General features: G+C 40.1%; 1 protein-coding gene across 1 annotated transcript in view; it reads left to right on the forward strand.

The window, feature by feature from the left end:
* The window catches only part of GRM7 (glutamate metabotropic receptor 7), a 638,108-nt gene that overhangs the window by 561,117 nt on the left and 51,371 nt on the right, over positions 1–25,620 (forward strand). The window contains exon 6 of the mRNA XM_040245962.1: positions 21,728–21,868. Coding sequence (XP_040101896.1) covers positions 21,728–21,868 — 141 coding nt within the window. The remainder of the gene's footprint in view (positions 1–21,727; positions 21,869–25,620) is intronic.

Raw genomic sequence — 25,620 nt, forward strand, 5'->3', positions numbered from 1 at the left:
TAGAAATTCCATTTGTTGAACTCTGCATTGCTTTCTCTGGGTTAAATTCATTATTTAAGGTCATGATTGTTGGAAAATCACATATATGTACATGAATCTAAACAGGGTAATTTAGTATGACTCAGAAAATTCTTAAACATTTATGTACTATATATGTAGTGCAAAAATGTTTAATAATTTAAATTTCATGTATAATTATGTATACATATATGCTAGACAAATGTTCACAAAATTTACTATGGAAACACACATGATCTTGCATTCATTAGAATGTTTTGAAGCTTGATTAAATATATGTATATTCCTTATATATCCAGGTATTATTGATTAAAATCTTGGAAACCTTTCATATAATGGATACTTTTCTAAGACTGGCACTGAGATGCAGTCAATTATGGCAACATGCTTCAATACTTTTTTTATTTGATGTTTCTGAAGACATTTGAGCATGTAATCTTGATAAATATAGCAGAAATGGATACACTCAAAGTACCTTGTCTTCTGTTTCTGGTATCCCTTGGACCACTCTTCTGAGGCTGTGTGTAAAAATGGACATTTGAGTGATCAAATCAGATAATATTCTAGAGGAGGTTTTGTCAACCCAGACTGCACAGAAGAGTTGCCTGGGGAGTTAGAAAGTCAGTGCCTAAGCCCACTAGCAGATACTCTGAGATTTAGTTGGTCTGACTTGGAGTCCAAATAGAGTTCCACTGTATAGCCAGGTCTATGAATTCTGTTCTAGACATAAAACACCCTGCAAGCACTCATTTAGAACAGAGGTCAGTTCCTGGAAAGAGGAGCTCTGCACCCATGAGGATCTGTGCGTTGTTGTCAGTCCAAGGTGGATGCGTCTGTAGCCTCAGGTCCTTGGAGAACACTGCTCTTCCAATTTAAAGGCTGTCCTCTATGAAAGATGGATCTAATTCAGGAACTTTCCTATCAGATCTTTGGTGATTGTCTTTGATTTCATATGATCCTCTCTAGCTAGGTAATAGGGCTAACCGCCTCTCTGAGAACTTACTTTCTAATTTCTTCCTGGATATTGAGAAAGTATAGAAATTAAGACAGGGTCTTAGAGTTTAGGAGACAGAAAAGGAACTCTGATAGATTCTTGAAGATTTGCTTTTTGAAAAAAAGATAAAGAAGGAACTGCCCTGAGATCAAATAATCATAAGGCAGGTCAATATTGATGGCAACAGAGATAGAATATCTAGTTGTATGTTCTTTGAAATTTAGAAACATTCAACCTAATTCTTCTCTCCTACCAGAAAGCCTCTTGGGACCTACTAGAAACTCATAGGAAATCTAAACTCTTTGAAGAACTATAAGGAAAAAAAACAAAACACCTTTATAATGCAAACAATAAAATCAAGTCAAAGGCACTGACTAATCAATAAACAATGTTTGCAACACACCCTACCATTCTTGTTTTTCCATAAAGATAATCTCTACAATCTGCCACATTGATTTCATGAATGTACTTAGCAGATTATATTTGGCAAAAGCACCATATGATTTTCCTTAGTATTTTCCAAGATATATTATTGGACTGAGAGTTCTTTGAGAGCAGAGAATGATGTTTTATATGTGATGTCCATTATGTGAAATCCATGCAAGATATTCAGGCCAAAACTTTAAGAACTGTAGTCAACTATTAAGTATTAGATTGTATTGTCATTAATTTATTTAAATATCCATATATAAGAAAAATATTTAGACTGATATACAGTAAATTTCCAGGAACAATTGCTTGAAAATATACAATCGTATAGAGGATGGCAGGCTTCCCTGAGAGCTCAGTTGGTAAAGAATCCATCTGCAATGCAGGGGACCCTGGTTCATTTCCTGGGTTGGGAAGATATATTGGAGAAGAGATAGGCTACCCACTCCAGTATTCTTGGGCTTCCCTTGTGGCTCAGCTGGTAAAGAATCTGCTTGCAGTGTGGGGGACCTGGCTTTGATCCCTGGGTTGGGAAGATCCCCTAAAGAAGGGAAAGGCTACCCACTCCAGTATTCTGGCCTGGAGAATTCCATGGACCGAATAGTCCATGGGGTCACAAAGAGTTGGACATGACTGAGCGACTTTCACTTCATTTCACTTCACTTCATCAAGGATGGCACATAAATTTATCTTATAAAAAGCCTGATAAACATTAGCTTTCTAATGCACTGACTGTAGGAGTTGGAGACCAGGCTCCTTATGACTGATTATCATGATTGATTGGTGATGTCTGCTATGGTTATAGATGCAAGAAATGATGACATGAGTATATTTACTATGCATACTTTACATAAAGTCATAAATAACAGATTCACAAATTGTACTTGTGAAAATCTGATATATATGGAAGCAGAAATTAACTTACCTTGGAGGAAAGCTGTTCTTCTACAAAATATTATTTCTTGCAGGAAACTGAATAGTATGGGAAATGGGTGTATATTAATATTTTGGTAATATATATTTATAAAGCATATGTATATATACACATATACATGTTTTTATAGGTGTATGTGTTTTTATTTATATATATATAATGTATCATAATATATAAAGAAATGGAAAACGTGGTTGAGCTAAAGTAAAATAAACATCATCTACTCTCCAGTAATAACCAACTATTGATATTTGATGAGTATTACATATAAAAAATAGCCATACTATCAAATTATTTTTAAAATTTTAATATAGTACACTAAATTGAATTTTTGGTTCCTAGGTATATTCTTAAAATTATATTAGGTTGATGAAAAAGTAATTGTGGTTTTAGGCTGTGAATTTTAAATCTTTATAACTAGGCTCAAACACATCTTTATTAATCAAAATAGGAACCATTACAATCAATGCATTTTTGCTAGCAAGAAATGTTTGTTTATTCCTGTAGATTAAAAATCCATGCTTCAGGATTCAGTGAACTTTTGGAAAGCATTTTTTTGCCTTCTGCTGGTTATGGAAGTATTTCTCTACAAAAAAAAAAAAAAATGTTGTTAAGATGCTTGAAGAAGTGCTAGCTGGTTGGCAAGAGGCCAGGTGAATATGGTAGATGAGGCAAAACTCTGTAGCCCAGTTTGTTCAACTTTTGTAGCATTGGTTGTGTGAAGTGCAGTCGGGCATTGTCATGGAGAAGAATCAGGCCCTTTCTGTTGGCCAGTGCCGGCTGCAGACTTGGCCGTTTCCTTACTGATTTGCTGAGCATACTTCTCAGATATAAGGGCCTCATTGGGATTCAGAAAGCTGTATTGGATCAGCCAGGCAGCAGACCACCAAACAGTGACTATGAAATTTTTTTGGTGCATGTTTGGCTTTCGGAAGTGCTTTGGACCTTCTTTTTGGTCCAGGCACTGAACTGGTCATCACTAGTTGTTACATAAAATCCACTTTTTGTTACATGTCAAAATCCTATCAAAAATGACTTTTTTAAAAAAAATTTGCAGTCAATTCATACTAATTGGGCTTTTTTTCATTTTTCAAATTATCTTCAAATGTTGGATGACCATAGAATGCTTTACATTGAGTTCTTTGGCAACTTCTCATGTACTTGTAAGAGGATCAGCTTCAGTGATGGCTCTCAGTTGGTCACTGTCAACTTCTGATGGCTGGCTACTGCACTGCTCATCTTCAAGGCTCTCATCTGCTTTGCAAATCTTCTTGAACCAGCCCTATGCTCTATGTCCATTAGCAGTTCCTCATCCAAATGTGTTGTCAATGTTGTGAGTTGTCTCCACTGCTTTATGACCCATTTAGAACTCAAATGTGAAAATCACTGAAATTTGCTTTTCATCTAACATCATTTCCCTAGTCCAAAATAAATATAAAATAAACAGCAAATAGGCTTCCCTGGTGGCTCAGTTGGTAAAGAAACCACCTGCAATGCAGGAAACCCAGGTTTGATCCCTGGGGTGGGAAGATTCCCTGGAGAAGGGAATGGCAACCCACTCCAGTATTTCTGCCTGGAGAAATCCATGGACAGAGGAGCCTGGTGGACCACAGTAGCCAATGGGGTCACAGAGAGTTGGATATGACTGAGTGACTAACAGATAGCAAGTAATAAGTCATTAGCAAAATACATATAAAGTGAGAAATCGGCATTGAAATGATGTATAACATAACCACATTTATCTAAGAATGTATTCCCATATAAAATGGCAAAGTCAACAATACAAAACCGCACTTACTTTTGCACTAACCTGATACTTTCCTGCCATCAAATTCTAATGACTGCATATACTTGCATCATATAAATACTGTTTAGTCATGTCTTCAGAGTATTTGTGATGGTTCTATGTTTTCATTGTTATTAACAGGGCTCAAATCTTCATTTTCATAGCAATTTTAAAATATTCTATTACAGAACTTATCAAACATACATTAAAGTATAGAAAATTGTGTAAATAACCTCCCATGAACTGATAACCAAGTTTTAAATGCCATCAGTATCCTGTAAATCAGGTAAAACTGTCCCCTCTGAACTTTTCCTGTGAAGGGACAATTGAATTTGAACTTCAGACATTACGTCTTCTTACCTAAAATATTTCAGAATGCATTTCTAATTGATACCCATGGTGGATTCATGTCAATGTATGGCAAAACCAATAGAGAATTGTAAAGTAAAATAAAAAATAAATAAATAAATAAAATTTTAAAAAAAGAACACTATAATCACCATGCTATCACATCTGAAAAAATTAAAAATCCCTTAATATCACCTAGCAATTGACACATTTTTTTTCTGAAAAAGCGAATGCATGTTCTACTTCTATAAGAGCAAAGAGTTGGCACCTTTTTTTTATGACTTTTGATAAGTAGTATCAGTATCTGTCATGGTAAAGATTGATGCAGTTAAGATTGCTCAAATGTAGTGTCACAGCTCTGATAGTCATTGTTACTGGGGAGGAAAGAAAGATATGGAAATTTGAGACATCTTGAAAATAAAATAGTATGGATGTAGGAAGGGGAAGATAAGGAAGATAGAATGGGAGGAAGGCAAGAAATTATAGCAATGATAATAAATACCCAAACCAAACAGTAATGCTCTAATCTTAGTGACTGGTGCTTCTGAGTCAGGTTCTTCACCAGGGTTCTGTACAGAATATTGAAACAATGAAGTTAGGGTTTCAAGTTGAGCTTCATAGTATGAGTTGGGTAGCAGAAAGAGCAGGGATCTTCTAACATGTCTTGACTCACCACCCAGATCACACACTGCAGCCTGTGGCCTCCTGGAGCTGGCCTCTTCAACTCTTACTTCCTAAAGGATCTGCTAAAGGGATGGCCTTGTACCTTTCATCTCTACTGACCTGTGCATCCTGAACTTCCCGTAAAGCAACGGATGCTCATGGTTTGAAGCTGACATGACTGTACATGGCATAGGAGAACAATGAGGGACTTTACTTTCTAGTGTCTATAACTGATCCTAAAACTGCAGACTTAGAAAAAACAAATGTATAGTTGCCAAAGGGGAAAGAAAAGGGAAAGGAGGGCAAATTAGGAGTTTGGGAATAACAGATAAACACTACTATACATAAAATAGATAAGCAACAATGACCTACCATGTAGCATAGGGGACTGTATTCAATAATTTGTAACTTACAATGTAAAGGAATCTAAAAAAATTACATAATTGATTCATTTTGCTGTACACCTGAAATTAACACAATCTAACCAACTATACTTCAATTAATAAAACAAACTGTACATATTAACAAGAGAAAATGAACCATCATTTACTCTGCAACTTTATTATAGTGGCTTTTGACTTAATACTTTTAATCTTTACATCTATCTGTAAGGAAAGTACTACCATCCTCATTTTATACATGAGAAAATGGAAGTGTCTATTGAAGTCTTTTCTGGAATAAATGAATGAAAGACAAAATAACTAAGTGAACAAATATAGAATTCAGCAACAAAGAACAAGTAATAGAAACCTGAGTGATTAAATTAGTATAAGATAAGTTAAAGAAAATAACTTATTTGGCAGAGCAAGGATTCAAACTCAGGTCTATGTGATTTCAAAGCCAGGTCTATGCATGATAATTGAGTATATCATGCATAGTCCCTAGAGTTTAATTCTAATTTTCCTAATTTTCCTCTTCTTGTTCATTACCACCTTTTCTGTGTGCATATGTGTGTTAATTTTCTATTAAGTTAGTTAACATTTATACTCTTACTCTGCACCATGAGTGTGAATTTGTTGTAAACACTGTATACATCCCCACGTGGAAGCCTGCCATCAATCCTGTGGAGTAGGTGCTATCATCAGCCAATTTATAGATGGAGAAACTTAGACTGATTTAGTTACTTGCTCAAGGTCATCTAGCTAGCAAGTAACAAAGTCAGGAACTGAACCCTAAAATTCTAGTTCCAGAATCTGCTTTTAATCATTTTAACTATTAAAATGTCAATTTAACATGTGCTGTTTATACCCATATTTTTTCTCATATAAGTATACTGAGATTATATAAATTGCCCTTCTGTTTGCCAGGCAGTTTAAAGGAATGAAAGATGGCCGGCATTCTCTCGTTAAATAGTATGCAACAGCCCTTTGGAGGCATTTTGTGAGATAATATTGCAAACATTATTCCCTCCACCTCATCCCTAAATGCTCCCCATGGGACATGTGTTCTTTGTGGAATAATTTCCATTGCAATAATTCTTATTTGTTTTCTCAAAAATAATAGCTGGTTTCTACCACTCTCATCAGTAGATACAGCCGGCAAATTTGTGGGCGCCGCTGAGAGTCTAAATTTGTCCCAATAGATCAGTAATGATTTTCTTGCCAAACTGATTTACATGTCTCCAACTTCAATTTACTTCAGTAAATGTTTACAAAAACTTGAATCGGGGAGGCAGAGATAAGCAGGGCACAGTCTTTTGTCTGCCAGGAACTTCGAGCTCCTGGGAAAAGAGGACAAAGAGCTGTCTGCCCACAGCACTGCCCCAATACCGGCAGGGCAAGTGCAAAGAGTATCCGAAAACACACCACATGTACGGAAACCCACTGCAGACATCCCGCAGCAGGTGACCTCAAGCCAAGGGCGAAGGATCCCCAGTTTATACAACTGTGCAAAAGTCCCCCTCTTTTGAAGACTGGAAACTCCACATTCACTGACCATGGTTACATCCATGTACTGCTTCCCATATTTTCTTATGGATTAATGCAGTGTTAAATGTCTGACTGGGGACCAGTGTAATCCTTATACATTTATGTTGGAGGAGGTTACTTGGAGGATTTGACCTTTGATTGACCTTCAGGCTGGACCTACCATTCCCACAGTGGGAGCCATTTTCCAGGAAGCAGACTTGAGAAGGAAAGGCATAATTGAGACCATCTGAATGGTATAAAGGCCTGTATCTCAACTTTTAAGATTCTGGAAGGTGGACACCCAAGCCTAGCCTCGTCTGTAAGTTCCTTGGCTTATTAAAGCTGCCATCTACCCATCAGAAGAGCTCTCTTTCTTTGGTCTCTCCTTGTCCTCTGTACACAGAGGCCAGTTTCCAATTTCACCCAGGGAACTCCCAAGTTTGTAAACCAACAGATATCCTACAGGTTGATGTTTGTTAGATTATTATAAAAAGGTTACTCTGTCTGTGGTGATTTGAATTACTACCTTTATTTTTTATTATAGGAAATTTTCATATGCAACTGAGTCTATTTCTGAACTTTCTGTTTTATTCCAACAGTCCATTGATCTCCTTGGTCTTGTATCAAATTTATTATTTTTCTTCCTGGATATTTATAATCTGCTGTCACAATATCATAGCTGGTAGGCTTTGTCTTCCTCTACTTCACCTCCGTTCATCAGCTTCCCCAAACACTCATGCACACTTGCTCTTCTTTTTCAGAGTTCTTTTGGTTTTTATATTTTTTCCATATGAATGCTAAAAGCAGCTTATCTAGCTCTAGAAAAAGTCAATGTTAATCTTTTCTATTAAGATCACAGAAAACTTACAAATTAGCTTCAAGGGAGTAGACATAAGGGGAATTTTAAAATTCTAATGAAAGACAAAAGTCAACCTAATTAAATGAAAAGATACACTTGTTCTTGGATAGGTGATTTTTTTTTTTTGTAGTTATTTTAGTGGTGGTTGTTTCTTTGACACATCTTGTTAGTGATTTTCTTTGTGTATATGAAAATAAATAATCTCTCAATTTTATATCCTGATGCTTTTCCAGCTTTCCTTACTTTATAGTAGCTTTTTCAAGGATGTATTCTTGAAATAACATTTCTCATTTCAGTGGAGTTTGTATATTGCTGAAGTTTCAGCCAATGTGTGTTAGAGAGGGATGCTTTTCTTGATGGTGGAAAGCTCAGTGTCTACCAAACCACACCCATCCTACTGATGATAAAAGAGACTCAGGTAGACACCATCAGAGGTGGTAGTGACGGGGGAGCAGATACCGTGAGCTGAAGAGCTCAGGCCACCTGAAGGTACAGATGTTCATCACTACTTCCTGACAGCTGCCACTGGAGGAATGGGATCTATGTCCCCAGACTGTCTGTCTTTACAAGGAAAGCTAGAAATCTGGACTTAAAAATAACTCTCCTGATTCTCTAGTTGGCTTTTAAAATACTCTGAGGCAAAATAGAAAGAACATGTCTACAAGTTAAATATATTCCACAAGCCTTCAGTGTATCATATTTGGGAAACAAATGATGTCATTCAGATGAGAGAGAAGTTAGAAGGAATGATAGATGGGATTTTTGACCTGTGATGGTTGTATTCTGATGACAAAGGTCCACATAGTCAAGGCTATGATCTTTCTAGCGGTCACATATGACCATATGTGACCATATGAGAGCTGGACCATAAAGAAGGCAGAACACCAAAGAATCGATGCTTTCAAACTGTGGTGGTGGAGAAGACTCCTGAGAGTCCCCTAGACAACAAGGAGATCAAACCAGTCAATCTTAAGGGAAATCAACCCTGAATACTCGCTGGAAGGACTGATACTGAAGTTGAAGTTTCAGTATTTTGGTCATCTGATGCCAACAGCTGACTCATTGGAAAAGTTCCTGATGGTTGGAAAGATTGAGGAAAGAAGGAGAAGAGGAAGTCAGAGGATGAGATGGCTGGATGGCATCACTGATGCAAAAGACATGAACTTGGCTAAACTCTGGGAGATGGTGAGGGACAGGGAGGCCTTCCATGCTGCAGTCCACGGGTTCGCGAGGAGTCAGACATGACTGGGTAACTGAAAAGAAACAAATGGTTGTATTCATTTCCTGGGGTTGCCAAAACAAGTGACCACAAACTTGTTGGTTAAAATAAGAGAAATTCATTCTATTACAGTTCTGGAGGCTAAATGTCCAAAATTAAGGTGCTGACAGGGTCAAATCCTCCTCTGAAGGCTCTGGAAGATGATCTTTTCTTGCCTTTCCAGCTTCTGGTGGCTCCAAGCATTGCTTGACTTGTGGCCACATCACTTCAGCCTCTGTCTCCATCTCCACACAGTCTTCTCCATGGCCCTTCTCTCTGTGGGTGTCTGCTCTGTGTGTCTCTGTTGAGGATACTTGTCATGGGTTTTAGGGCCAACACAGATAATCCAGGATGACCTCATCTTGAGAGTCTTAACTCCATTTGTAGGATAACTTCTTGTTAGGTAGACACCATCCAAATGTTTTCCCTATAAGGCCATACTCACAAGTTCAGGAGGTTAAGAAGTGGACATATTTTGGGAGGTCTACAATTTAACATACTACAGTGAATTATATAACCCTTGGTGGCTCAGAAGCAAAGAATCCACATGCCAGTGCAAGAGATAAAGGAGACGCAGGTTTGATCCCTGGGTTGGGAAGATCCCCTGGAGAAGGGAATGGCTACCCACTCCAGTGTTCTTGTTTGGAGAATCCCATGGACAGAGGAGCCTGGCGGGCTACAATCCACAGGGTTGCAAAGAGGAGGACAGTGCTGAGATATAGCAACCCGTGCACAATGCACATTGGGTTATAGAAATAGAAGAAGGTATAAAACAAATACTTGTTTTCAGAATATATCATTCTGATTGATCCTCTCAGAAGGAGAGAATGTGAGTTTCCTGCTGTTTTTCCTTGTCAATGTCTCCATCACCCCTTCCCACCCTCCATCCTCTACTTCCTGCCCTCGCTTCTACTTGCTCACTTTTCTTTCTTTCTCTCCTCCCTCTCCTCTCTCTTTATAGCTCCATCTGTCTTTTCTCCTCTTCTTTTTATTTGCTGATTCATTCTTCTTTTAGTGCTGTGGCCCTATGATGTGCTAGGATAGGTGTTTCTGAATCATGGCCATGCCCTTCCTGAGTCAGAGGCAGACCAGGAAGAGCTAAGCACCTCTTGTTTACACATTCCTGCATAGGAATCTTTGGGTCCTCCCTGCCAAGTAGACTAACAGGGATATTCTAGCCTGCAGTTCATGAGCTGTGTGGATAAGGCAGCAATCAAGGCTACTGGTCACTTTATGATGCCTCATGAAGCTCCATTAGTACCTGACAAGCTCAGCTTCACCCTGGCTGAGCTGGCAGCTGTGTCCTCTGACCCCCTCATGACACTCTGATAGTTTTCCTTTCATCTACACATTTGTGAGAGCTTTCTTCCTTCTCAGCTGGAAAGGTCACCTCCCAAACAATACTGCCTGGGATGAATTATGTGTCTATTGATTTGCACACTCTTGTCTTGACTGCAAATTTCAGGAGTTTAAGGGCAGCACCCCTGTTAAAAGAACAAAGAATCAGATAAAGGTAGTTTTGTAATGCTAGCTAAAACCTTGCTCATTATGTCCATGCTGATCTTAGTTTACTTCCAGAATTATAGGAATATTGTTCACCATGTACCCAATGGGATATTTGCTTTGGCATCACCTGCAGATTTAATTTCTGAAATTAAAATTTTCTAACAAAGGAAGAATTTAATATAAAACATTTCATCAACTCCACATAAAAGATGACCTTTCTTCCTGAATATAATTTTTACTGTGTTTTCTGTGAACTGAAATCATAGTCTTTTAAAACTCAGGTAATTTAACTAATAATAAAGGGATATCTGTCCAGATCACTTTTCTTCTGAGCTTTCAGAAAATGAGAAGAAAATATCAATTGACTGTTATTCATACAGATACACATTGATATGCATATATTATTAGTTTACAATTATTCTAATTTCTTATTCAATTCCTGACTCTCTGTTGCACCTTGGCGACTATGGTGACTACACTTAAGTTACTCTGTTCTTTAAAAAAAATAGGAAAATAATATAAAAAGTGTATATAAGTTCACAGAATCATTTTCAAAAATGGGAAAGGAGTAGACCAAGGTTTGTCACCCTGCTTATTTAATTTATATGCAGAGTACATCATGTGGAATGCCAGGCTGGATGAAGCACAAGCTGGAATCAAAATTTCCAGGAGAAATATCAATAACTTCACATATGCAGATGACACCTCCCTTATGGCAGAAAGCAAAGAAGAACTAAAGAGCCTCTTGATGAAAGTAAAAGAGTAGAGTGAAAAAGCTGGCTTAAAACTCATCACTCAGAAAACTAAGATCATGGCATCCAGTCCCATCACTTAATGGCAAATAGATGGGGGAACAATGGAAACAGTGATGGACTTTATTTTCTTGGGCTCCAAAATCACTGCGGATGGTGACTGCAGCCATGCAATTAAAAGACGCTTCCTCCTTGGAAGAAAACCTATGATCAACCTAGACAGCTCATTAAAAAGCAGAGACATTACTTTACCAACAAAGACCCGCCTAGTCAAAGCCATGGTTTTTCCAGTAGTCATGTATGGATGTGAGAGTTGGACTATAAAGAAAGCTGAGTGCAGAAGAATTGATGTTTTTGAACTGTGGTGTTGGAGAAAACTTTTGAGAGTCCCTTGGACTGCAAGGAGATCCAACCAGTCCATCCTACAGGACATCAGTCCTGAAAGTTCATTGGAAGGACTGATGCTGTAGCTAAAACTCCAATACTTTGGCCACCTGATACGAAGAACCGACTCATTGGAAAAGACCGTGATGCTGGGAAAGATTGAAGGCAGGAGGAGAAGGGGACGACAGAGGATGAGATGGTTGAATGGCATCACTGACTCGATGGACATGAGTTTGAGTAGGCTCCAGGAGTTGTTGATGGACAGCGAAGCTTGGTATGCTACAGTCCATGGTGTTGCAAATAGTCAGACATGACTGAGTGACTGAACTGAGTCATTTTGCACTATAGCAGAAATCAGCACAGCATCGTAAATCAATTATACTTCCACAATGGCAAAAAGGATAAAAATAAACAAAAATATAAGTAAAATTGTGGGACTGTAGTAATTGTAATGAAAGTGTGAAAGTGGTTAGTCGCTCAGTCAGGTCTGACTCTTTGTGACCCCATGGACTGTAGCCTCTGTAGGCTCCTCTGTCCATGGAATTCTGCAGTGAACTTATTGGACTGTGATGAACTTGAGGGGGAAAAATAAAATAAAGACCAAATCTGACCTTCATGGAGCCTGACCTCTCTGTTATCAGCTCTCCAGTTGTTGTTACTGTATAGTTGCTAAGTCAGTTAGATTCTTGCTACCCCAGGGACTGTAGCCTGCCAGGCTCTTCTGTCCATGGGCTTCTCCAGTCAAGAGTATTGGAGTGGGTTGCCATTTCCTCCTCCAGGGGATCTTCCTGCCCCAGGGATCAAACTTGCATCTCCTATTTTGGCAGGCCAATGTTTTCCCACTGTGCCACCTGGGAAGCCCAGCTATCTCCCGCAGTTTGCTCATATTCTTGCCCGTTGAGTTGGTGATGCTATCCAACCATCTCAACCATTGCTGCCTCTTTCTTTGTCTTCAATCTTTCCCAGCATCAGGGTGATTGTGAGACCCACCCAATTATATGAATAGTGATTCATATAATTCATGATTCATATAATTCATGATTCATATAATGAATAGTGATTCACTGCTCTACATGAGAAGAAACACCAGGGTCTGGAATTAGCCAGACTTGGACCCCAAATGCTTCTCTGAGCCTTAGTTTCTATCTCTAAAGTGTAAATAACCTAAATTTAGTACCTAGTTTCTAGGATTTATGTGACACTTAATGAAAAAAAAATATATATATATATATAATACTTATTGTTTTTCTAATTATAACTATTGGTACAACTTTCTATATAACCAAATATAAATCTGTGTGATATTAGGATTTTTAACAACTACTTGGGGGACTTATTCATATATTTATTCATTAGATAAACATTTATGCCTTGGTTTATTAGAATTTAGTAGCAATACTAGATAGCATATACATAGAAGATGGTCCATTTATATGTGTTGATTTTGAGGCCAGCTGTCCTGGGGTACTGTGTAATGTGAGAGTGACTTTGATATTCCTGTTGTTCAGCCACCAAGTTGTGTCTGACTCTTCGCAACCCCATGGACTGCAACACGCCAGGCTTTCCTGTCCCTCACCATCTCCTGGAATTTTCCCAAGTTCATATCCATTGAATCTGTGATGCCAGCCAACCATCTCATCCTCTGTCACCCTCTTCTTCTTCTGTCTTCAGTCTTTCCCAGCATCAGGGTCTTGTTCAATGAGTCAAGTTTTCTTCTCATCAGGTGGCCAAAGTATTGGAGCTTCAGCATCAGTCCTCCCAAAGAGTATTCATGGTTGATTTCGTTTATATGGATTGGTTGGATCTCCTTGGAGAAGGCAATGGCACCCCACTCCAGTACTCTTGCCTGGAAAATCCCATGGATGGAGGAGCCTGGTGGGCTGCAATCCATGGGGTCGCTGAGGGTCGGACATGACTGAGTGACTTGACTTTCACTTCTCACTTTCATGCATTGGAGAAGGAAATGGCAACCCACTCCAGTGTTCCTGCCTGGAGAATCCCAGGGACGGGGGAGCCTGGTGGGCTGCCGTCTATGGGGTTGCACAGAGTCGGACACGACTGAAGCGACTTAGCAGTAGCAGCAGAAGCTGTCCAGGGGACTCTCAAGAGTCTTCTCCAGCACCACAGCTCAAAAACGTGAATTCTTCAATACTCTGCCTTCTTTATGATCCAGTTCTCACATCTGTACATGACTACTGGAGAAACCAGAGCCTTGACTATATGGACCTTTTGTCAGCAAAGTGATGTCTTTGCTTTTTAACACACTTCTTCCTCCCAAGAATCAATGATCTTTTAATTTCATGGCTACAGTCACCATCTTCAGTGATTTTAGAGCCCAAGAAGAGGAAATATGTCCCTGCTTCCATCTTTTCCCCTACTACTTGCCTTGAAGTGGTGGTATGAAATGCCATGATTTTAGTTTTTGTGTATTTTTTAATATTGCATTTTAAGCTGGCTTTTTTACTCTCCTCCTTCACCCTCATCAAGAGACTCATTAGTTCCTCTTCACTTTCTGCCATTAGAGTGGTATCATACACATGTCTGAGGTTGTTGATATTTCTCCTGGTGACCTTGATTCCAGCTTGTAATTCATCCAGTCCAGCATTTTGCAGGATGTACTCTATGTATAAATTAAATAAACAAGGTAACAATAAACAACCTTGTTGTGCTCCTTTCTCAGTCCTGAACCAGTCAGTTTTTCCTGATTCTAACTGTTGCTTCTTGACCCACATACATGTTTCTCAACAGATGGGTAATATGATCTGGTATTCACATCTCTCTAAGAATTTTCCCGAATTTCTTATGATCCACACAGTCAAAGGGTTTAGTGTAGTCAGTGAAACAGAGGTAGATATTTTTCTGTAATTCCCTTGCTTTCTCTGTGATCCAGCGAACGTTGGCAATTTGATCTCAGGTTCCTCTGCCTTTTCTAAGCCCAGCTGAACATCTGGAAATTCTCAGTTCATGTAATGCTGAAGCCTAGCTTGCTGAATTTTGAGTATAACCTTACTAGCATGGGAGATGAGTGAAATTGTCTGGTGGTTTGAACATTCTTTAGTATTGCCCTTCTTGGAAATTGGGATGGGGATTGACCTTTTTCAGTCCTGTGGTCACTTCTGGGTTTTCCAAATATGCTGACATAGTCAGTGAAGCACTTTAATAGTATCATGTCTTAGGATCCCATCACCTCCACTAGCTTAACTGGTAGCAGTGCTTTCTAAGGCCCACTTGACTTCACACTCCAGAATGTCTGGCTCTAAGTGAAAGGCTGCATCATCGTGGTTAGCCAGATCATTAAGATTTTTTTTATATAGTTCTTCTGTGTATTCTTTTCATCTCTTCTTGATCTCTTCTGCTTCATTTAGGTCTTTACTATTGCTGTCCTTTATTGTGCCCATCTTTGGATAAAGTGTTCGTTTGATATTTCCAATTTTCATGAAGCGATCTCTAGTCTTACTCTTTCTGTTGTTTTCCTCTATTTCTTTGCATTGTTCATTGAAGAAGGCCTTCTTGTCTTTCCTTGCTATTCTCTGGAACTCTGCATTTAGTTGGGTGTACCTTCCCCTTTGGTCTTCCCTGGTGGCTCAGAGGTTAAAGCATCTGCCTCCAATGAGGGAGACCTGGGTTCGATCCCTGGGTCAGGAAGATACCCTGGAGAAGGAAATGGTAACCCACTCCAGCATTCTTGCCTAGAGAATCCCATGGGCAGGGAAGCCTGGTAGGCTACAGTCCACGGGGTCGCAAAGAGTCAGACAGGACTGAGCGACTTCACTTTCACTTTCGCTTACCTTCCCCTTTCATCTTTGCATTTTGCTTCTCTTCTTTCCTCAGCTATTTGTAAACCCTCCCCAGACAACCACTTTGTCTCCTTCCTTTTCTTTCTCTTTGGGATGCTTTTGTTTGCTGCTCCCTGTACAGTATTATGACCTCTGTCTGTATGTCTTCAGGCACTCTGTTTACTAGATCTGACCCCTTGAATCTGTTTGTCGCCTCCACTGTATATTCATAGGGAATTTGATTTAAGTGGTACTTGACTGGTTTAGTAGTCTTCCCCAGTTTCTTTAGTTTAAGCCTGAATCTTGCTATGAGGCTGATGATCTGAGCCACAGTCAACCCCAGGTCTTGTTTTTACTGACTGTATTGCTACATCATCAGCAACAAAGACTGTAATCAAACAGATTTCGGTATTGACCATTTTGTGATATCCATGTGTAAAGCTGTCTCTTGTGTTGTTGGGAGAGAGTGTTTGCTATGACCAGGGCATTCTCTTGGCAGAAATCTGTTAGCCTTTACCCTGCTTCATTTTGTACTCCAGGACCAAACTTGCCTGTTACCTAGGTATCTTGACTTTCTACCTCTGCCTTCCAATCTCCTATGATGAATAGAACATAGTTTTTTGATGCTAATGCTAGGAAGTCTTCTAGGTCTTCATAGAACTTATCACCTTCAGCTTCTTTGGCATTGGTGGTTGGGCCATAGACTTGGATTACTGTGATATTGAATGGTTTGCCTTGGAAATGAACTGACATCATTCTGTCGTTTTTAAGGTTGCACCCAAGTACTGCATTTCAGATGCTTTTATTATTATTATTATTATGAGGGCTACTCCATTTCTTCTATGGGATTCTTGCCCACAGTAGTAGACATAATGAATTAAATTCACTTATTTCCATCCATTTTAATTCACTGATTCCTAAGATGTCAATTATTTACTTCTGCCATCTCCTGCTTGACCACACCCAATTTACCTTGATTCATGGATCTAGCATTCCAGGTTCCTGTGCAATATTGTTCTTTACAGCATCGGATTTTACTTTCCTCACCAGACACATCCACAATTGAACACTGTTTCCGCTTTAGCCCAGCCACTTCATTTTGGGGCTATTAGTAATTCTCCTGCCCTCTTTTCAGTAGCTTATTGGACACCTTCCAATCTAGGGGGCTCATCTTTTGGTGTTAGATCTTTTTACCTTTTTATACAGTTCATTGAGTTCTCATGTTTAGCATACTGGAGTCGTTTGCCATTCCCTCCTCCAGTGAATCATGTTTTGTCAGAACTCTCCACTATGACCCATCTGTCTTGGATGGCCCTACACAGCATGACTCATAACTTCACTGAGTTACAAAGCCCTTCGCCACAAGGCAGTGATCCATGAAGGGGATATTCCTAAGGCATAGCTATTCCATGTGAATGAATGTCCTATCTCTGCTCTTATCTGCTCCCCAGTTTTCCATTTATTTTCCCCACCTACGTATCCACTCTCTCCAGGAAGCCCTCTCTGACTCCCTAAAACAGTTCTGTCTCTGTGCTCCCAAAACATCATGTACCCTTCTTTCATAGAAGCCATCATAGTTGTGATTTTATATTTATTTAGATGGTGCTTGTTAAGTCTATCTTCTCCATCAGACTGGCTCTTAATGTCATGAAGGGCCATGTATGTTTTAATCCCAAGGTCTGTGAGTACATAGAACAGTGCCTGTCATAGGGTAGGTGCTCCAGAAATGTTTAATGGATGAGTGTGTTTACTGAAGAACCAACAGTTTGTATTTTACTGGAGCAGGCACAGTGCTGAGTGCTTTACACATAGTGGGTTGTAAAGACCCACAGATCCGTAGCAGGCCTCCTACAGGTTAGCAGTTTCAGTCTCTAGAAAACCATCCAAAAGCCAGTTTATGCTATGTTGGTACCTGGCTAAGGGCTCTGAGTTTTTCTTGAAGGCGATGGGCCTTCAGAAGAGGTAATTAACATGTGACCAAAATTGGGGTCTGGCTGCTTGCCACTCAAAAGCCAATAAAGAGGTGCAACTGGTGAAAAGAAAAGTTTGCTTTATTTCAGAGGCCAGCAACCAGGGCCAAGCATAGACTTGTGTCCAAAGGTCACCTCCTCCACTGACAATCAGTGGGCAAGAGCTTTTAAAGGGGAGTTTCAGGGGTGCACAGGCAGAGGAGGGGCTACATGTAAAAATAACAGTCAGCTCTGACAGTCGTCTTCAAGTTGATTATGCCATGGTCTGATAGTGTCATCTCAGTTGTTTTGAGAACAGTTAATCTTTACTTCCAGGATCCACTTGATCCCATTTTGTTGAGGCCAGTTCTCAGAGTTGTGGCAGCGTATGTCATGGCTACACTCTGCTCATCATGTAATTAACTTCTTCCACATGGTGGGGGTTTCAGTATCTACAAGACAGCTCACAGGACATGGCTCAGAATATTATCTGTAACCCTTAAGAAGGAACCAAAGGCTCTTGACTTTAATGCCTCACCTATTATTATTTAGACTTCCCTGGTGGCTCAGATGGTTTTGTCCTGCTGGACTGTTTTCCTTTCCTTCTGCATTTTCTCACTTCTCTGATTAAACTTGCTCTTTGGGTAAAGTTCTTCTATAGACAAAAGCAGACAGAGGACATGAGGTGAGAAGAACCATAGGGTCCCGCTCCATTTCAAAGGCACAAGGCTAGCTTCTTAGAATCACTAAAACATTGCACCAGGATGAAAATTCCTGAGGTGGGGAGTCCAGGGCATTAAATGGAGACATGGGTGAGAAACACAGTCTCTGAGGCTGCAAAGGAGCTCCAAGCAGCAATGGAGCAAAGACAGTAAGAAAATTCATTCATAGGTCACCCAGCACCCTCCACCTCCCCGCAGCCATCTGCAGCCCACGGGAGGCACAGCAGGGCTCCCGCAATGCTGAGCAAGGTATGGTGTGAAGCAGAAGTCTCAACTGCAAAATGAAGACTCTGGCATCTGAACCAGGGCAAACATTCAAGGTTGCGAAGGTAACAACGCTGAGAGTTAACAAATTGGGCTGAACCCACGTGAATCCCAGCTGTGGAGACTCTGGAGTTGCTCTCGAGCCCTGCTTCTCACAATCTGGGCAACAAGAGCAACACCTGGAGCTTGTTAAAAAACCAGGATTGGAGAAGCCCTGCTTCTCAAAACCCGAGCTTCATGCACAGCACCTGGGGCTTGTTAAAATCACAGCCTCTTTGGTTTCACCCAGAACCTCCACATCTTATGAACGCCCAGCAAAATTGGTCGCTCATTCCTGGGGGCGGGGGGCATGAAAGCCAAATTCAGCCTACAGGTGAGTCCATGCTGTGAGAAAGAAGCTGAGAGCGAACTTGGTGTGTGAGGAAAGGATGGCGGTTGCGACGACGGAAGCCTGCTACTTGTCCTCTTTCTGTCAAAGTGCAGGGTTTCTAGGAATCATTGGTTCTCAAGGGAGGGACCTGCTGCTTTCTCATGCTCGCCAGCGTGTTCGCTAGCTGCCCCCTGGTCCTTCCTGACCCAGCATGTCTTTGCATTTCCAGCAGATAACAGGCTGAAGAGAGAGGTGTTTTGAAGTGATGGACTTTTTCAGTGATGAGGATTCCTCTGAAGATGTTTTCTTCTGAGCTGGGGAAAGTAGGTATGGATGCAATGATTTGAGCCATTTTAGAAGCTGCTCTTCTGAGTCTGGTTTGAGGCTGAGACTCGTGGCATGTGGCCAGAGAGTTTATTTCTGTTTGTGTTCTTTTGAGGCTGTGTCTTCCTTAAGGGTGTGTTTTTCAGGGCTCAGGGTGCTGTGCCAAGGCAGGAGCATTTCACTTTGTCTGTGGCTGCAGAAATAAACCACCTCAACTATCAGTGATTGAGAAGACGAGTCACCTCAGTTCTGTTGCTGGGGCTGGTCTCAGCCAAGTGGTCCTGCTGCCGTCAGCAGCAGGGGTGTGAAGTCCACAGAGGCTTGGCTGAGAGGGTTGGGGTCTGGCTGGGCTCCTCTCTTTGCACATGGTTTAATGTCCCCCAGGCATTCCTGTTAGAGCCTGGTAGCTGGATTCCAAGCAGGAGACTCTCACAAGGAAGGGGCGCAGTAAGGAAAGGGTTTTCCAGACTGTTTGCATCACACATGCCAATAGCACATGAACAAAGAAGCCACCTCCATAAGAGGGGATGTCACAGGGCATGGAGCTTAGGAAGCATGGTCTGCGGGGCCCCCGGCGCCACTGCTGCTCCCTCGTCTCGGGTGGAGGGGCAAAGATGGAAAGAGAAACGAAAGTTTAGTCACCTGTGGGAGTGGACGTGCGTATTTACGTGACCAAGGGTGTGTGTGTAGTATTCCTGGAAACTTTGGGGGACTCACCTGTCTTTTCCACAAAGATTCCTTTTATGTAGGAATTGTCATTTTACTGAACAGTCATTTGGTCTCAGGGTTATGGGAGAACAGTGAGGCAGGAGGGGACTTCCAGCAGACTCATGAGTCTGTCAGTACCAAGATCAGGGTGAGATCAGATCCTATAGCTTAATTACCTCGAATCAGTGAAGTCAGGAGCATAGAAAAATTGGATATTGGGTCAAAAATCGTATTCTGACAACACCCTAGAAAATCAGCAAGAGATGTAGACTATTCTTTTTATTTTCCCTAAAATATTATGCAATCTCCTTTTTTCTTTGCTGTTTCTTTGTCTCATTTACTTATTTCAAGTTTTCCATTTATAATAGGTCTACTGTTATTGATTCAGGAAGATAGTAGTAGATAAAATTAAATCAATGTGCTCCTCTTGTGAGATTTAGTTGGGAGCCCCCCCCCACACACACACACCAATTTAGGGCTTTAAGTAAGTTTAACTTTGAAAGATTTAATTAATGTGAAAATAAATCCACCTTCTGTGGTTCTTGATCTTAAAATCAGTGAGTTTCCAAAGTCTTGCCATGGCTAGAAACAAGATGCTGTGAGGAAACCAGGTAGTGCAGTTTTCATCTTACAAGTGAATGAAAGGGAAATAAGACCACTCCAGCCTGTACTTGTTCATGTTTCCATGACTTACTGAGATTTGTAGAGTTGGGATTCAACGGCTGCTCATCTGATCCTGAGTCCAATCTGATTCTTGAAGGACCACTGGACCATTTAAGGTTGAACCATACTAAAGAGGTAGCTAAAGATTTCCTAGGGACTTATACTCTCAAGTCTGTTCATCTAATGCTCTTCATAAACAGCTTTACACTTATGTTGTGGCCAGTTTACCTATGATCTCTACATAAACTTACTTTTTGAGTGGAAAGTCAGTTCCATAATGAATCCTTACTAAATGCAGGAAGGTTCTTAGAATGATAATCACAGGTCATAACTCACATGATTAGAGATGCAGAATATGGCATAATGATTGACCTTAGGCATGGTGCTATTTTTTCTCATATGAATATGTTAAGTTGCTAAGTCACATTTGACTCTTTGTTCCATGCACTATAGACTGCCAGGCTCCTCTGTCCTTGGGATTCTCCAGGCAAGAATACTGGAGTGGGTTCCCATTCCCTCCTCCAGGAGATCTTACCAACCCAGGGACTGAATCCCTAGTCTTCTGTATTACAGGTAGATTCTTTACCATCTGAGCCACCAGGGAAACCCTTATTTCTTCTAAGGCTCTGTTTTTTCACTGGCATAATGGAAGTGGTAGCAGCTGTCACACAGGTTGTTAAGAAAGAACTACCTTTCATTCCTCAGTGAATGAAAAAAAGAACCTACGTCAAGCAGAGTCTGGTCCATAGTAAGTACGGAAATGATCACTTATTATCTCGGTGATGATAAAGGTGCTTTGTCCCTGGTCTAGTTCCCAAGAGGCGCAAGGGATGCTGTGGTCATCATATTATCTCTAGGGTCTGTAACTCAGGATTCACTGTGAAATGTCATTTGTCCGCCATGCATCTGCCTGACAGAATGAAGTAAAGATTTAGCTATGTGTTGGCATTAGAATTTTTTACCTTTTTCTTATTCCTTTTTTTTTTTTTTTTTGATTGACACAAAAGAGCAAGCATCCAGTCCACTAAAAGAAAAACTATTACTGGTATTTTTATTTCCAAATGTCCCAGGAGTGCCCCGCAAGCAATGACCTTTTCATTTAACTCTGTTTAGGGTTTGATGCCTATTTTACATCCCGCACACTTGAAAACAACCGAAGAAATGTATGGTTTGCCGAATACTGGGAGGAAAACTTCAACTGCAAGCTGACGATTAGTGGGTCAAAGAAAGAAGACACAGATCGCAAATGCACAGGTAATCTCATTCTTGTTGTCCTTCTCCTGTTACTCAACGTGGCCAGCATTTAAATTTCTGTAGAGCTGACAGAAGGAAGCTTGGCTGGAGACAAATTGAAAAAGTAAATTGAATTTTACTAGATTGTTCAGAAAATGGAACAAGAGCATGAGTCTTGCAGGACAAAAACACTACAGACAAGAATGTCTTCTTTTCTGCCTGTCCATCTAGTGATAATTGACATTTTCCTTGATTCTTTGAATTCAAAAGGGGTCATGTTGCCTTGATCGGTCTCGCCGATAAATATTAGTTCCTGTTGTAGCCAGGGGTATAAAGTCATTTTCACAGAGGCTTAAATCTCTTACCAATTCCATATCAGCATTAGAATGAACGGTCAGCAGAGATGACTAAAAATGCTAAAACAACATATTTGATGAAGAAAACAAAGTGTATGTTGGGATCAGAGTAATGAGGATTTCAGTGGATTTTCATAATGTCCAAATTGAGTTACCTGCTATTTAAAATATGCTTTAAGATACTAAGCCTCATATGTAACCTTATATAAGTATTCTAAATACGAAACACAAGTGTTTACAATTTATTTATGTGTAGTCCATAATCAGAAAGCAGAATCACATATTTATTCATGGATTCATTCACAAATATGTATTGAGTGACCTCCTTTCTGCTCATCACTATGCCAGGAACTCCTGATTCGATGGGGAGTAAACCAAGTAAGTAAACCATGCTTTCATATTGTTAGAGAAAGTAGGGGAAAAATATTTACATGATTCCAGTGACCTTTCTATGAATACATAATTATAAGCTGTAATAAATATTCTGAGGGTACATGGGCATATAATCAAAGAATTTTACTCATCTTAAAGGTAGAAGCTCTCTCAAAAGATGAGTAGACACTAGCTGGTTAGGAATGGCACAGGGCTCATAGCAGGAAAAATGACAGTGCCTCAGAGAACTTGAGAAGCGGAAAAACATGCTCTCAAGAGAATAGGATGAATGTGTGAGTCAAGGCTGGATATATAAAGATATGGACAAAGGAATAAGCTGTGATGGGACATGTGTGGATTTGGGTCTTTATCCTTCGGATACTGGAAATCGTGGGAGATCTTGCACAAGGGTGTAGCGTGTCCTGTCATCTTACCACCTATTCCTCTATTAAATAACATTCACCAATTTTATGCTTTAGTGGGCTTCAGCATTTGCAATGATGACCTTGAGATAGCACAGACACAGATGTCTTTAGTATGATCGAGAAAGAGACATTCATATTGTATACACTCATGAGTAGTTTTTCTCTGCAATGTCAGTCTTTGAATATTGGCCATCCAGATATTATAGATTTGCCCATTCAGCAAACATCTATTAGTGAAGAGTAATGTGTATTGAGCACAGTACTAAAATACTATGAATGGTGTGAAGATGCTGAAATTTAGACCTTTACTTCAAGGAGTGTTTTTTTTTTTGTGTGTGTGTGTGTGTGTGTATGTATGCATGTGAAGAAGGGGAGATAAGATATAAACAGAGACATGAGTTACAATAATGCTTTGAAAAATCTGTATAATACACAACTGGATGTGTGACTCATTTACCTAGAATATCAGATTAATCACATTCTCTAGACCATAGTGTATAACAACAGTGTTGTCAGCACTAGGATCCTTATAACGTTGCAGGGGGTTGGGGAGAAAAAAAAGATTAATTCAATGTTGACTAGACCTAGGTGACACAAAGCTTTCAAGTAGAAACCGAAAAATTAGTTTGACATGTGGATAATTTGTCTCTATGACAGGGGACATCCAAATGTGCTGGAAGTATCTAAATGATTGATGACAGTTTTCTGGCTCTTTCTGACATTTGATGTTTTGTAGAGTCTGAAAGGGGGCCTGAACACTCTAATGGCCATTAGGATCATTCTCAGGCCCATCTCCAGTCTGTGTAGCTACTCTAACCAGACTGTTTTGTCTGCAGTCATATTTTAGTGCTGATTATCGAGAATTTAAGTTTATAAAAACATGCAAGCTCATTATCCAAACCACTGCCTTCAGAAATAGAAACAGCAGTGTTTGTGTTTTCATATCATGCTTCCTCCATATGAAGAATCTATGATCACATCTGCTAAATTACCCATGACCCCCAATTATGTAAATATCTTCTCTTTTCTTACTTACCACTTCCCTTGCGGTAGCAGGTGCCATCCTGCGTGAAGGTAGATGTTACCACTATCAGTGTGTCTTTCGTTCTTCCCATTATTGGCTATAAGAACATGGGTGGTCTGTGTTTGTTATTATTTCTTGTATTTTCTTTGTCCAAATTCAGCTAAACTTGTATTTTCTTTGAAAGTATCCCCAAAATACTATTTCAAAAATCCTGACACTTTGGAAATGGAAAAATGGAGGAAAGGACAGACTGAGATTTGCTAGATCACAGGGAAAGAAAACATGGAGAGAAATGATATAACAAATTGTGTTAATGAGAATTCTTGCATTGAGAAATTGTTTTAATTAAAGAAAAGAGTGGATGAGAGAAGGAAGCCATTGGTGCACTTAAGGATATGGAGTGATGTGATGGAAAACTTGTGTTGGTATCAGATTTTGAAGCATCAAGAGAATGGGCACGTGAGGAAGAAGCAACCAGAGTTGGAGGCAGGCTGAATCATCTGGCCATGCAGAGAGTGTAGTTAGTAGATGTAGTTAGATCTGAGGACTGCAGAAAACAGCCCCCTTCACATATCTCTCTGTGACTGGTCTCTGCTGAAGAAGAAGAAAGTCTTGAAATATTCATTCCTAGTATTCAGACACAAACTAGCATGCACGTCTTTTTTTTTTTTTTTCTGGAATATATATCCTCTTTAGCCATCAGTTCAGTTCATTCACTCAGTCATGTCTGACTCTTTGTGACCCCATGAATCGCAGCACGCCAGGCCTCCCTGTCCATCACCAACTCCTGGAGTTCACTCAAACTCATGTCCATCAAGTCGGTGATGTCATCCAGCCATCTCATCCTCTGTCATCCCCTTCTCCTCCTGCCCCCAATCCCTCCCAGCATCCGAATCTTTTCCAATGAGTCAACTCTTTGCCTGAGGTGGCCAAAGTATTGGAGTTTCAGCTTTAGCATCAGTTCTTCCAAAGAACACCCAGGACTGATTTCCTTTAGCCATCATGAGCTACTTATTATCTATTAGTTCCAAGTAGTCTTGGATCATTCAAGATCATTGCATAAGTTATCTGGTCAGATGAGTCTTAAAGATGAGGTGTGGGATTCATAACTATTTGGAGAGAGCAAGTCCCTGAGATCAGGGGAAAACGGTGAGCTCTAAAAAACCCAAGATAGTACAAAGTCACAAAAAGAAGAATAATTGTTAAACAAAAAACTATCATTAAAATACCTGTGTATGCTTTATAATTCAATGTGGCGTTACTTGTGCACAGATTCTTATAGGAACTCACATGAACAACCATGTAATTCCTATTCCTGTAAATGTTACGTATGCACTTAAAGTCACCTTCAAACAAGGAAAGCTACCATAGTCCTCAGTATCTTAACAAATCCCAGCTTTCCCTGATACCCAGTTCCAAGATCTCTCAACCTTGAGAACCGGACAGTCTTCATGCCACCTTCCCTGGAGGTTGCCTGATTGTCACTGATATAAATTAAGACTCGCCAGGGACCGATCCTGCTTGTTGGCTGCCTCGGCTGCCCTTGCCCAGGGGGTCAAGTCCTTGAGGAGATTTGTTGTTGTTTTAAGCTGTCAC

Source organism: Oryx dammah, unplaced genomic scaffold, assembly GCF_014754425.2.
Source record: "Oryx dammah isolate SB20612 unplaced genomic scaffold, SCBI_Odam_1.1 HiC_scaffold_9, whole genome shotgun sequence".
Taxonomy (NCBI): Eukaryota; Metazoa; Chordata; class Mammalia; order Artiodactyla; family Bovidae; genus Oryx; species Oryx dammah.